The sequence below is a fragment of the Salvelinus alpinus genome, chromosome 2 (genome assembly GCF_045679555.1).
Source record: "Salvelinus alpinus chromosome 2, SLU_Salpinus.1, whole genome shotgun sequence".
Classification (NCBI taxonomy): Eukaryota; Metazoa; Chordata; class Actinopteri; order Salmoniformes; family Salmonidae; genus Salvelinus; species Salvelinus alpinus.
Window position 1 is genome coordinate 124761402 of NC_092087.1, and position 13605 is coordinate 124775006.

The 13605-nt window shown below is 45.1% G+C and overlaps 1 protein-coding gene across 1 annotated transcript; it reads left to right on the forward strand.

Annotated features, from left to right (window-relative positions):
* The first annotated feature begins 43 nt into the window (after positions 1-43).
* Positions 44-12376, forward strand: LOC139568567 (nuclear pore complex protein Nup133-like). Its single transcript, XM_071390486.1, has 26 exons — positions 44-264; positions 360-475; positions 607-710; positions 949-1053; positions 1340-1471; positions 1710-1880; positions 1979-2134; positions 2751-2821; positions 2948-3095; positions 3343-3493; positions 3831-3988; positions 4196-4287; positions 4766-4935; positions 5101-5195; positions 5483-5707; positions 6069-6191; positions 8374-8473; positions 8699-8956; positions 9203-9336; positions 9862-10020; positions 10215-10350; positions 10572-10690; positions 11290-11370; positions 11464-11528; positions 11762-11850; positions 12102-12376. The coding sequence occupies exons 1-26, from the start codon at positions 137-139 to the stop codon at positions 12236-12238; spliced, it is 3423 nt and encodes a 1140-aa protein (XP_071246587.1). The 5' UTR covers positions 44-136; the 3' UTR covers positions 12239-12376.
* Positions 12377-13605: the final 1229 nt, after the last annotated feature.

Consider the following 13605-nt stretch of genomic DNA (forward strand, 5'->3'; position numbering starts at 1 on the left):
CCAACTATGTACTGCGAATCTGAGTTTGTATTTCATGACGTATATTTCATGCGCCTAAAGTTTCATATTGTGCGCGCAAAATAAGAAGAGCTGTCTGGAGTTGAATGAATATTGAGCATTTTGGGGTACAGCTACGATGTTTAGCCCTCGTCCCACCCCTAGTTCAGGCCGAAGGCAGTCCTCAAGGGTCACCGGTAGAAAGAGTCTCGCCGGTACACCTACAGGGCTTCTCTTTTCCCCACGTAGGACGTCGTTAGCAGCGAGGTTTGTGTCCATGCTCCATCATTGTCAACAATGTCTCTTGAGGCACAGTCACTCGTGGAGTGTTTTTAAAAAACTGCTCACCCTCTCATTTCCAGATCAACTCCCACGCGTGTGCAGAGCTACTCAACTTCAGAAGCACTCCACTTCGATGTCCAGACGTTTGGCTCTTCTCTACCTGTCAAAGTCATGGAGGCTTTGACAATGGCTGATGGTGGGTCATTGACTCTTTCCTGTCATTATCTCTCTGCGAGTTATACATGCTGTAGAATGCATTGTACAGGTCATCCCGATCAATGCAGTCTGGCTGATGTTCTCCTCTCCCACGTGTTTTGTGTCCCTCAGCCGATGACCAGATCTCTGTGAAGGTGGATGAGAGTGGCTGGGCCTGGATGGTGTGTGGAGAGAGACTGATTATCTGGAAGATCTGCCAGACTGCTGTTGCAAAGGTACAGTCCAGTAGGTCACACCGTAGCGAAACGCTTTGAAACAGAACACAAAATGAGCACTCCTTATTGGGCAAGTCCAGGTAGAACCCTACTCTCTTTGTGTCACTCCGTTTCAACACTGAATACACAACCCTTGTTGATAATTATGAGATATGCAACGCATTGATACAGAGTGTCCTATAATTTAAAAAAAAATATGCAGTGCCAATGAATGAACCTTCTCTGTTATGTCTCCTAGTTGTCAGTATGTAAGGGCCTCCAGCTGCCCGCTAGTGAGTTTGCATACTATGCTGATCTCATCTCCATATCATCTCCCAGCCCTCTGGAGACTGCCACTGTTCAGGTAATCAATGACTGTATCAGGAAACTAAACTATTCAACCTCCGAAGGTGGGAACTTTTTTGCGCATGTCTGCCTAATGACTTAGCTGTTACAGTAGCTGTTGAGCAGCTAGCCTGAGTGTCAGTCTCTTTCTGCTTTAGTCTACTTATTGTTGTCTTTGACAAGGCGTTCCTGACTGAATAAGCTGGCACCCAGGCTAATAATCAGGAACAAATGAACTGAAATTCCAATCGACTCACCATCAGTCGTGGTTGTTTACTGTTGTGGACTTTGTCTTGAATGCTCAGTCTATCTCTGTCATGGCGGTGGCTCCAGAGGGAACAGCCCGGTTCTGGCCCAGTTTGGCCCACGAGGGGAATTACACTGAGACTGTGGTCGACATGGGTGAAAACCTCTGCAACTTTGTTGTGGCTGTTAGGGTAAGTTGTTATGTTGTGGATGCATTGTTCTTGTTTTGAATAGAATGCTGCTCCTCAATCACAAATAAAGATGTATAGAGCAGGTTCTCATTATTAGTGGATTGAGAATTACCAACAAATTGTGTGTCAAACGGTAGCACACATACATTTTGAACATATTAATCTGATTAAACATTGTGCTGTTGTTTTCATCCCACTTCCTCTCCTCCCTCATCCCACCATCCCTCTCATCCCTCAGGGGGGTAGTTTCATCGTGTCATCCTATAAGGGCCAGATGATGCGTCTCGGGGCGGACCCCTCCGGAAAGCTGCTGCAGAGGGCGCTACAGCAGGGCCAGGGGGTGCTTTCCGGGATCGGACGCCGCGTCTCCAGCCTGTTTGGCATGCTCGCCCCGCTCACCAACAACAATGCACGTTTCTTCTAGTGGAGTCCTATGAATCCCCAAATTATAGTAATTAATTGTTAATATGATGATGGCAGCTCACATACCCTCTCCTCCCTCTATAGCTCCACAGTGTTCTGTGGGTGGGAGAGACGGGCTGCCTGTATACTCTGACCTCTTGTGGGCTCAGTAAATGGGAGGTGGATGAGGTCACAGAGCACCAGGTCCTCAGCTGGGACTCCAGCCGCGCTCTGACGGAGAGTGTCGCCGACGCCATCTGGGTAAGCAGAACCACACTTTACATGTTTGTTGTGTTGCGTTACTTTATGTCAGGTTGCGTTAAATCATGGTGCGTTACTTTGAGGTGAACCATCCCCTTGGTTGTATAGGTAACTGCCAAAATAAAGGAAACACTAGAGTAAATGAGGGACACAAAGCATGTGCTTCCTGAGTTAACATATCATCATGTTTAGCCATTTTGGCTACCATGGCTAGAAGAGATCTCAGTTACTTTGAAAGAGGGGTATCAAAGGAGCATAGCAGTTTTAAAGTGTGTGTGTGTCTCAGTCACCAGATCTCAACCCAATTGAACACTTATGAGATCCCGGAGCGACGCCTGAGACAGTGTTTTCCACCACTGTCAACAAAACACCAAATTATGGAATTTATTGTGGAAAAATTGTTTTTCATCCCTCCAATAGAGTTCCAGACACTTGTAGAATCAATGCCAAATCTATGCCACGCTTTTCAGGCAGCTCGTGGTGGCCCAACACCATATTAAGACACTTAAGTTGGTGTTTCCTATATTTTGGTAGTTACCTGTAGATTGGATGATTGTCCTGAAGGCATGAACAGTTTTATTATATATATATTTTTTTCTCTCTCGCCATCTATCAGGGGTCAGAGAGCAACTATGAGGAAATCAAGGAAGGAGTGAACGTTACCTACATGGACATGCAACTGAGCCAGTAAGTGTCGCTCTCATCTAGGTTTCTGGATGTATTTATCTCACTACATTATTTGATGTAATAGTCAGCTGGTGACTGTGACTTTTTATGATTCTACACACTTCTGACTATAATTTTGTGTTCCAGGGATGGCCTGGTAGTGTTGGCGGCAGCCTGGCACCCCTCAGACTCCCCCTGCCTGGCCTACTTCTGCCTGGTCACCCTGCTGGACAACGGCAACAACATCTCTGAGGAGCTCTCTGTGGAGGTCACCAAGTACAACCCCCCCTTCCAGGTCAGTCTTCACTCAACCCTGGTCACTGTTGGGCTTCAACTGAAATTGTGTATTATGGTTCACAAAATTGTATTTTTGAAAGTGGCAGTAGGTTCCTTAAGTAGACTTTCTCTAAATACGCTCAAGGCTTCGCGCATTTGGAATGCTATTTTTCAGACGTGAAAATATCAACCATGAAGGTCTTCCTTCAGTTTAAATGTCGATGTTTATTTGTCTAATGGTTGATATGTTGTGTTATTCCCCTCAGAGTGAGGATGCTCTCCAGGCCATGAGGCTGATGTTACCACGGGCCTCCAGCCCTGCTGCCTTCATGTACAATGAGGAGCTGGTGTTTGCCTGCTCCACCGGTACCGGCAGAGGAGGTCTACCTGAGGAGAAGATCCCCTTCAACACATCTGGTAAGAGACATGGATAATGGACTCAAGGTTAGAGGACATTGGGTGCTTCTCAATAGTTTCAAGTTGGCCCATTTCCTCATCTCCTTTTCTTAATCAAAAAATTGACAAGAAGAGGAAGCCTTTAGAGACTGTTGACATGCACCCAATGTTTTAAACAGAATGGTATTGATGAGTGAATGGTGTAGATGGCTACAACAGCTCTCAGTAATTCATAGTTATCATAATAATATCATCAACCTTTTGTCTTTTTAGCTCATTATCCATTTTCATGAATGGTCAATTTGACTTGACTCACCTCCCATGTTTCTATTCTCACCGTCCTCCTTCATCTCTCCAGGTGACCGTCTGCGTGGTGGGGGCTGCTGTGCCAACCTGCCAGTGTTCTTCTCCCAGAACAGTGGTCTGGTGGCCGTGGTGGCCAGGGAGAGTGCCTCCATGCTGCCTGAGACCATGGAGGACTCCCTCTGCTTCTCCCTGGCTGGGGCCGGCCCTGAGGTAGAGAGTAGAGTCAGATGAATTAAAGCAGTGCTAGGTCTCTGATAAGGAACTGGGTCACCAATTGACTTGTGTGGAAAATGAGATGACATTAAATTGGTGAACTAGCAATGTTTACATTTTCTCTTATTTTTTTTCCATCATTGGTGAGTACACATTGTTTTATGACGTACGTTATTTATGAATTCACACTTTTTTTGTTTCAAGGCAACTGCTATGGAGACTCCGACTAGGATGGAGCCTGTAGCGCAAGAGGACAAAACCAAACTCCTAAAAGCAGCGTTCCTGCAGTTCTGCCGGTAAGTCTGCAGAACGATTGTGTGACGTTGGCCCCAATTGCTGAAGTTTGAGTTTTATTGACAGTGACACAGACCTCCTTCGTAAAACCAGGGAATTTGTTTGTTCCTCCCCTGAACAAATGTCCCTGTGTTGAGGACGATGTGGATTTAGGTCTGTGTAATTACTTGCGCTCTGTGATTGCATCTGCCCTGTTGTTGGTAAGCTCAAGCAGCTGTTACTGCCAAATGAGGACGCAGGGCTCTGTGAGAGTTTTTTTACAGAAAGAGGGAGAGAGTGTTTGTGAGTGTGTGTGTGAGAGTGTACATGTAGACAGAGTGAATGGGGTGTGTACACTTCAAATGAGTACCACTAAGTAATTATGTCAAATTATTTTGTGTTTAGGGAATTACCTGGTTAAATGATCTAAGCAATACACATTGTTACTATTGAGTTGACCTTATAATGTTGTGAGTAGAACGTAACTGGTGTGTTTGTCAGGAATGACCTGGTTGGGGCCCAGACCATGACAGACGAGCTGTTCCCCCCGGAGGGGGACGGAGACGGGGAGGTGGGCGGGGAGCTCGACCTGGTGGTGACCCGGATCAACCTGGACCTGGTGGACGACTACCCAGCCTCAGACCCCCGCTGGGCCGAGTCTGTCCCTGACGGTGGGAGGGATGGAGGGAGGGGAAGGAAGGAAGGAAAAGAGAACAGAAAGAGGGAGAGAAATGTAGACAGGCGAAGACATGGAAATCTGTAGTTATTTTCTATCAAAATGATTGAATATATTGTTCCACATAGAAGTGACCTTGTTTCTGTGTTGTCGTGTCCAGAGAGTGCTGGCTTCCCCCTGACCTCCCTCATCATCCTCCACCAGCTAGAGGACAAGATGAAGGCCCACGGCTGCTTCATGGACTTCCTGCTACAGGTGGGCCACCTGCATAGAAATATATTTCAGTCCCGAATAATCCTGAATAATTCTAATCCTGTGGGCCACCTGCATAGAAATACATTTCAATCCCGTTTAATCCGGAATAATTCTAATCCTCTGTGTCACCGTGGGATCGGACTTCATTCCAGGACTCCTCACAGATCTATGAATAAAGATTGATATGTCATGACTGAGTTCAACAACCTTGCCTCATTACTCCCCACCCCTATATCTTACTCTCTTCTACTTGCTCTCTCCCCCACTCCACCTCCCCTCCCCCACAGGTGGGTCTCCTGGACCGGCTGGGCCAGACCGCGGTGCGCTCGTCTCCCATGGCGACGCGCCTGTTGCTGTGTGAACACGCCGAGAAGCTACAGGCCGCCATGACGCTGAAGAACCACCACGCCAAGCACGGCGATCTGGTCAATCGCGCCATCCTCATTGCCTTGAGGAAGAGCAACGCAACCGTGTCCACCAGCCTCACGGCCGCAGACGTCTTCTTCAGAGAGGTGACGATGACAGAGATAATATCCCCAGCAGAGTTGGGGTCTGGTGACAATGACAGAGATAATATCCCCAGCAGAGTTGGGGTCTGGTGACAATGACAGAGATAATATCCCCAGCAGAGTTGGGGTCTGGTGACAATGACAGAGATAATATCCCCAGCAGAGTTGGGGTCTGGTGACAATGACAGAGATAATATCCCCAGCAGAGTTGGGGTCTTCACACAATTTAGATGATTTGAGATTCCAATTTAAATCATCAAATCATTTTGTCAATGCCAAAACATTAGCTTTGGGATTGTGGGAAGCTTCTGTCTTATGCCTCAGGTGAGGTTATTAAGGTGTGTGTGAATGTGTGTGTGTGTAGGTGTCTCAGATCTCCTCAGTCTTTGAGTGTCTACTAGAAGAGGAGGAGAGGACTCTGAAGGAGAACCCTGTGGACTCTGTGAAGTGGGCTGAAGTGGTGCTCAGTGTCAACACCATCATCAAGGTACACAACACAGGCAGTGCAGGCTCTCTGTATCCACATCCATATTGTTCGTCACGTATCGCCCATGCCTGTGTATGGTTTCCTTTTGATCATATGGTGTGCTTCTATACACTGTGTATCTACAGTGCATTCGGAAAGTATTCAGACCCCTTGACTTTTTCCACATTTCAAATGTTATTTTTGTTACATTACAGCGTTATTCTAAAATTGATTTAAATCGTTTTTTTCCCCCCTCGTCAATCTAAACACAATACTCCATAATGAGAAAGCAAATAGAGGTTTGTATAAATTTTTGCAAATGTCAACAACAACAAAAAACTAGCACATTTACATAAGTATTCAGACCCTTTACTCAGTACTTTGTTGAAGCACCGTTGGCAGCGATTACAGCCTTGAGTCTTCTTGGTATGACGCTACAAGCTTGGCACACCTGTATTTGGGGAGTTTCTCCCATTCTTCTCTGCAGATCCTCTCAAGCTCTGTCAGGTTGGATGGGGAGCGTCGCTGCACAGCTATTTTCAGGTCTCTCCAGAGATGGTGGATTGGGTTCAAGTCCGGTCTCTGGCTGGGCCACTCAAGGACATTCAGAGACTTGTCCCGAAGCCACTCCTGCGTTGTCTTGGCTGTGTGCTATTTGTCCTATTGGAAGGTGAACCTTCGCCCCAGTCTGAGGTCCTGAGTGCTCTGGAGCAGGTTTTCATCAAGGATCTCTCTGTACTTTGCTCCGTTCATCTTTCCTTCGATCCTGACTAGTCTCCCAGTCCCTGCCGCAGAAAACATTCGCACAGCATGATGCTGCCAGGTTTCCTCCAGATGTGACGTTTGGAATTCAGGCCAAAGAGTTCAATCTTGGTTTCATCAGACCAGAGAATCTTGATTCTCATGGTCTGAGAGTCCTTTAGGTACCTTTTTGCAGACTCCAAGTGGGCTGTCATGTGCCTTTTTACTGAGGAATGGCTTCCATCTGGCCACTCTACCATAAAGGCCTGATTGGTAGAGTGCTGCAGAGATGGTTGTCTTTCTGGACGGATCTCCCATCTCCACAGAGGAACTCTGGAGCTCTGTCAGTGACCATCGGGTTCTTGGTCACCTCCCTGACCAAAGCCCGATTGCTCAGTTGGGCTGGGTGGCCAGCTCTAGGAAGAGTCTTGGTGGTTCCAAACTTCCTCCATCATTCTTAAATGGAGGCCACTGTGTTCTTGGGGATCTTCAATGCTGCAGACATTTTTTGGTACCCTTCCCCAGATCTATGCCTCGACACAATCCTGTTTCAGAGCGCTACGGACAATTCCTTCGACCTCATAGCTTGGTCTTTGCTCTGACGTGCACTGTCAACTGTGGGACCTTATAGGTGTGTGCCTTTCCAAATCATGCCCTACCAATTGAAGTTACCACAGGTGGACTCCAAGTTGTAGAAACATCTCAAGGATGATCAAACAAACAGGATGCACCTAAGCTCAATTTTCAAGTCTCATAGCAAAGGGTCTGAATACTTATGTAAATAAGGTATTTTATTTTTTCATACATTTGCAAACATTTCTTAACCTGTTTTCGCTTTGTCATTATGGGGTATTGTGTGTAGATTAATGAGGAACAAAAAATTATTTTATATAATTTTGAATAAGACTGTAACCTAACAAAATGTGGGAAAAGTCAAGGGGTCAGAATACATTCCGAATGCACTGTATATACACTGAGCAAAAATATAAGCGTAACATTTAAAGTGTTGGTCCATGAGCTGAAATAAAAGGTCCTAGAAATGTTCCATACACACAAAAACGTTATTTCTCTCTAATATGTTTACGTTCCTGTTAGTGAGCATTTTTTCTTTGCCCAGATAATCCATCCATCTGACAGGTGTGGCATATCAAAAAGATGATTAAATGGCATGCCCATTACACAGGTGCACCTTGTGCTGGGCCTGCCTCCCCAGGTGCTGGGCCTATGCCCACCAATGGCTGTGCCCCTGCCCAGTCATGTGAATTCCATAGATTAGGGCCTAATGAATTTATTTCAATCGACTGATTTCCTTATATGAACTGTAACTCAGTAAAATCATTGAAAGTGTTGCCTCTAGCGTTTTAGATTTTTGTTCATATATCTAGGTCATGTTGCGTGTGAGGTTGTATTTCTTGTGATGGCACAGTCAGTAATTTGTGTACGTTTGTGTGTTGTATTCCAGGACATGCTGCAGGCTGCTGGTCAGTACAGAGACACCAAGGCCTCACTGTACAGAGTCTCAGAGAGCACCCCTGCTGAGCCAGAATACATCCCATGGACCGGTACATTCCCTGTTGAACACACACATACACATAGTAGTCTAAAGTAACTTCTTATAACGCCTTGTCTCCTTTTGTTAATGTCAACTGATCTGAAAAGACAGGATAGGTGAAAGCGAAATGCTAGATCCCTTTCACTGCGATGGAGAAGAATTTAGAAGTCTCCCAAACGTAAGACAATTCAGATTCGCCCTTAATACCCAAACCTGTCTCTTTCTCTCCCCACAGCCTCTAGCGGTCTGGGAGGGGTTCGCACCGTCATCACCCGCCAGCACGAGGTGATCCTGCGTGACGTGTACCCTCACGCCGACTCAGAGCTGCGCAATGGCCTGAACGAGCAGCTGGCAGCGCTGCTGGACGTGCTCCTGGGAGGCTACGTTTCCCAGCTGACCTCACTGAGACCGGGCCGTCCGGGCCAGCAGGACCGCTACAACACCCTGGAGATGGAGTACACGCAGCGCCGCTCTGAGCTGCTCGCACCACTGTGTGAGTGGAGATTGAACGCAAAATACCGGGCGGACATTTTGGCTTGAGTATTTGGTTACCGGCTCAAGCCATTTTGAAATCAAAATCATTTTTATCTTAATCCTTTCAGTGGAATTACACATTTTATAGCTAAATGTAGCTGATATTTTTCATAAATTATAAGTCTGACTGCTTATTGCATCCATTATAACGGTATTATGTACACTTAAATAATATTAAGGGCGTTAACTTTTCTTTATGTTCCAGTGGAGCTGGGTCAGTACCAGTGGGTGGCGGCACTGGCAGAGAAGTACTGTGACTTTGACATCCTGGTCCAGATGTGTGAGCAGACTGACAACCAAAACAGACTGCAGCACTACATGGCCAAGTTCGCCGACCAGGTCAGACACTAATCCTCTAAAACCAGGGTGGTGTTCATTAGGTGGAGAAATTTTGAAATGGGGCGGGTACTACTTGAACTGGTCCAATAAGAACACAGATGTTGGTTGTTGTTGCCAAATGTTTTGCTACTGTGTGCCGTACTGAACACGACCCAATTTTATCACTGGTGTTTTATCAAATCTGGCACTAACAAGGGATATGTGCATGTTACATTTTTTTATTATTTAGCAGACGCTCTAATCCAGAGCGATTTACAGGAGCAATTAGGGTTAAGTGCCTTGCTCAAGGGCACATAGACAGATTTTCACCTAGTCGGCTCAATGATTCGAACCAACAATCTTTTGGTTACTGGCCCAACGATCTTAACCGCTAGTCTACCTGCCGTTACTCAGACTGCGCATGTAAGTCATACATTGATACCCATTATTGGATAACATTTTTGAGGGTTATTTCTCAAGCTAGGACTAGACTAAGATTCCATAGATGCTGAGGGTTTCATTTAATTTACATGTCACTTCCTGTAGAACTTTGCGGACTTCCTGTTCCGCTGGTACATGGAGAAGGGGAAGAGGGGCAAGCTGCTCTCCCAGCCCATCGCCCAGCACCAGCAGCTGGCCAGCTTCCTGCAGTCCCACGAACACCTCAGCTGGCTGCACCACATCCACGTCCACGACTTCAGCAGTGTAAGTGAAACACACACACACACACACTCTCATTCATTCACACACACATCAGTTGAACTTAGTAGCTAACTTGTGAACATGCCACTTCTTATGAAAATACATACAGTAGTTTGGCAGTTGCATAGTGTAGTTTCCAATGTTAAAGAAACAGTGTTGCATTTGTGATATTTATTTGACCAGCTCTCTCTCCCCAGGCTTACAAAACCCTGTATGGCCAGGCCAACATGGAGACGCGTTACTTTGTGAAGAAGAAGACCCTGTTGGCTCTCAGTAAACTGACTGCCCTGGCATCAGACATGCCTGAGGCTGTGATGAAGAAACAAGTAGACGGTAAGGGGCTACTTGAGATACTGCTGCTTAATTCTCACTTAAATCATACATTATTGTCAATGGGAGTTATGAACATGTATTTTAAACTGTGTTAGTATTTAGCCCTAAGACAACAGACACTATTTGATGCAAAATAAGCAAGGAAACCTCTGTTCACTGTAGGGTGTCTAATTGGTGAGTTCTGCAGGGATATCACAAGTGTTTTCTTTGTCATCCTACAGACATGGTAGAGCAGGAGCGGTTCCTGCTGCACCAGGAGACTCTGCCCAAACAGCTACTGGAGGAGAAACAACAGAACCCAGACACCATGCCGCTGCTCAGCGCTCACAACCTTATTAATGTCAGAACACACATCAGTGGACCACTCACATACCACATAACCCAACACAGACAACCTTACCAATGGACCATTATAAACTGGGTGGTTCGAGCCCAGAATGCTGATTTGGCTGCCTGACAGCCTTGGTATATCAGACCGTATATATTTATTTTTACTGCTCTAATTACGTTGGTAGCCAGTTTTCTAATATCTATAAGGCACCTCGGGGGGTTGTGATATATGGCAAATATACCATGGCTAAGGGCGGTATCCAGGCACTCTGTGTTGCGTTTTGCATAATAGCTGTTAGCCATGGTATATTGGCCATATACCACATCATACATTGATACCCATTATGGGATAACATTTTTGTTGTTATATCTCAAGCTAGGACTAAACTAAGATTCCATATACCACACCCCCTCATGCTTATTGCTTAAGTAGACCACACACGCAGTCGCACAACCAGTAACTCTACATAAATCCACATGCCTGCCGCCACACGGACACACGATGACAATACAACACACACATCTATCCTCCCTGTCACCAACTGAACCACAAAATACAACTCCTACAAATGCCAATGGACTGACCTAATTTTTCTATTTTCTCACCAGCTGTATATTTGTGATGACAACCGACGAGCCAATGAGTATGACTTCAAGAAGGCTCTGGATCTACTGGAGTACATAGACGAGGTAGTCCTACTGTCGCTAGCATGAATCATTAGCTCAGGGTTGATTAATCAGGTCTGTCAGGGTTCACTGATATGGGCCATATTCTTGTTGCAGGAGGACGCTGTGGACATTGAGGGACTCAAGTGTGAGATCTTCTGCAAGGCCCTCAAGAAAGACGAGTAAGTACCGCTCAATGGCCCTAATCCTTCTAATATGTCACTCTTACTCCCTTTCTTGCTGATTTCCTCATTCCAAATCTGAAAGGATTTGATAGGTGTAAATACACTGTTTGACACTTCTTACATTTTGTTTATGTTGTCAGTGCGCTTTATATAGTAAATGCAATGAATTAATAAGCATTATTGTTATTACCGTAAGTTTTCATTGAGCTTCCTTTCCGCTGTGCTCACAGCTGGTTATCTGCTGATGGGAACGATGACCCTCTGGAGGCAGCCAAGGACAGCATCTTTGTCAAGATCCTCCTCAAGCTCATACAAGAAGGTAAGCACTGCAGTAGCCATTTTGGCTCGGTGTCTGACTAAAGGATTTCACTGTATTCTCATCAGTTCATTTGTTTGTAAACAACACATTTCAAGAGTTACTTAAGAGATATTTAGGAGATTGTTGTAATATTTTTTTTAATTAATTACAAAAAATTGAAAAAGGGTATTGAGTGTCACTGCTCTGTTTATTATGTACCTCTTTATGACCCTTCCAACCTATTCAGAATGTGTTCTCTTGTTGTTTTCCAGGTGTTTCTCTACAGACCTACCTTCCTGATGTCAAAGACCTTCTTCAGCTGGACGAGATGGAGGCTTTGAAATCAAAGCCCACTTTTGAGTTTGTACTGCGGGCCAACTATGAACATTACCTGCAAGCACAGATCTGATGACCCCTGACCCCTTTCACAACTATGTCTCCCAGGTTGCACTTGGTTTGTTCCTTACTTTCCATTTTTACTGTTTGCTTGACAAAAAGATAACGTGTTGCATTTTCTAAATAAATGTCATATTTCTGTAAATGTAAATGTTCTATTCTTTTGATTTTGGCATTCACTAAAGACTGCTTGAAGTCTTTGAAAAACAAAATGTATTGTTTTATTTCCTTACCTCGATAACCTGGGAAATGGTAACATATGTAGATACACATCCTGAGTCTCCAATACACCTATATCTCCTGTGATAATTGCTTGAGTAAAAGTCAGGAGAGTAAATGTCATGGATTCAACTGAAGCTGTTAGGCTAGGACCAGGTAGATGAAACAGTACACACCTCATGGAAAATATTCCTATACTAGCCGCTCAAAATGAACACAACATCCATCTCAACAACAAGCCACACTCATTGACTAACATGCCATGAAAGGCTATTGGATTTCTGCAGCAAGCCATTGGGTGCTGTAGCCTACATTGCCAACTGTATTGGGTTCTTGTTTAAATAGCGGGGCCTGACTCCTCAAGTGTCTCTCCAACCCTTAGAGGAGTCTGCAACTGATCCACTTTCACTGATGGCAGAAGCAGATGGCCTCTATGTCTTGTCCTAAAAATAGAAAATGGAGGTTAAATTAGGGACATACACAATAAATTACAGCTACCGCCTTTATGGGGGAGGGGGATTGAAAGTTCAGTAGCCCTATATGGGGTGGGATTGAAAGAACTCCCTCAGAGAAGGTGTGCCAATAGCTTTTGATTGGCTTCTAAGCATACTTTTTCAAACCTTCTCAATAGTCTTGATTGACTATTTTGAGTAGTTGTCATAGGGATGGTGACTAACTACCTGGTAGAATCTTTCATAGGTCTTTGACAGTTTGTGTCAGAGCTCCAGGTTTGGAAGCCAGGCTTCTGCTGAATATTTGATCACCGGACTTCCTGTCTGGCTTGTAGAATGCCTCCATGGATGGGGGTGTTGTGTCTGGTTGGTATGGAGATAACATTTACGAGCCTGGGGTATTGGTCCCGCATGGCGCATGCAATGTCAGGGTTGTGAGTTTGATTCCCACGGGAGACTAGTACGAAAATGTATGCACTCACCACTGTAAATCGCTCTGGATAAGAGCATCCGTTAAGTGACAAATGTAATATTGGTATATGAAGTAGGCTATCCCATCAATAACATGCCTAACAAAGCTCAAATAAATTATAGGGACCAATGGAAGTTGGATAATGACATGCAATTTTAAACATTTTGTTTTCTTGTACTAAAATACCTTTCCACAAGTGCATTTAGTTGGATGCCTTGGCAGTGATGAGTAAGAAGT

Bases quoted from the DNA above. Each gene is read 5' to 3' on its own strand.
- LOC139568567 (XM_071390486.1), top strand. From the start codon at position 137: ATGTTTAGCCCTCGTCCCACCCCTAGTTCAGGCCGAAGGCAGTCCTCA. The intron at 1,472-1,709 runs GTAAGTTGTTAT...CTCATCCCTCAG, and splicing joins ACTTTGTTGTGGCTGTTAGG to GGGGGTAGTTTCATCGTGTC. The intron at 11,371-11,463 runs GTAGTCCTACTG...TTCTTGTTGCAG, and splicing joins TACTGGAGTACATAGACGAG to GAGGACGCTGTGGACATTGA.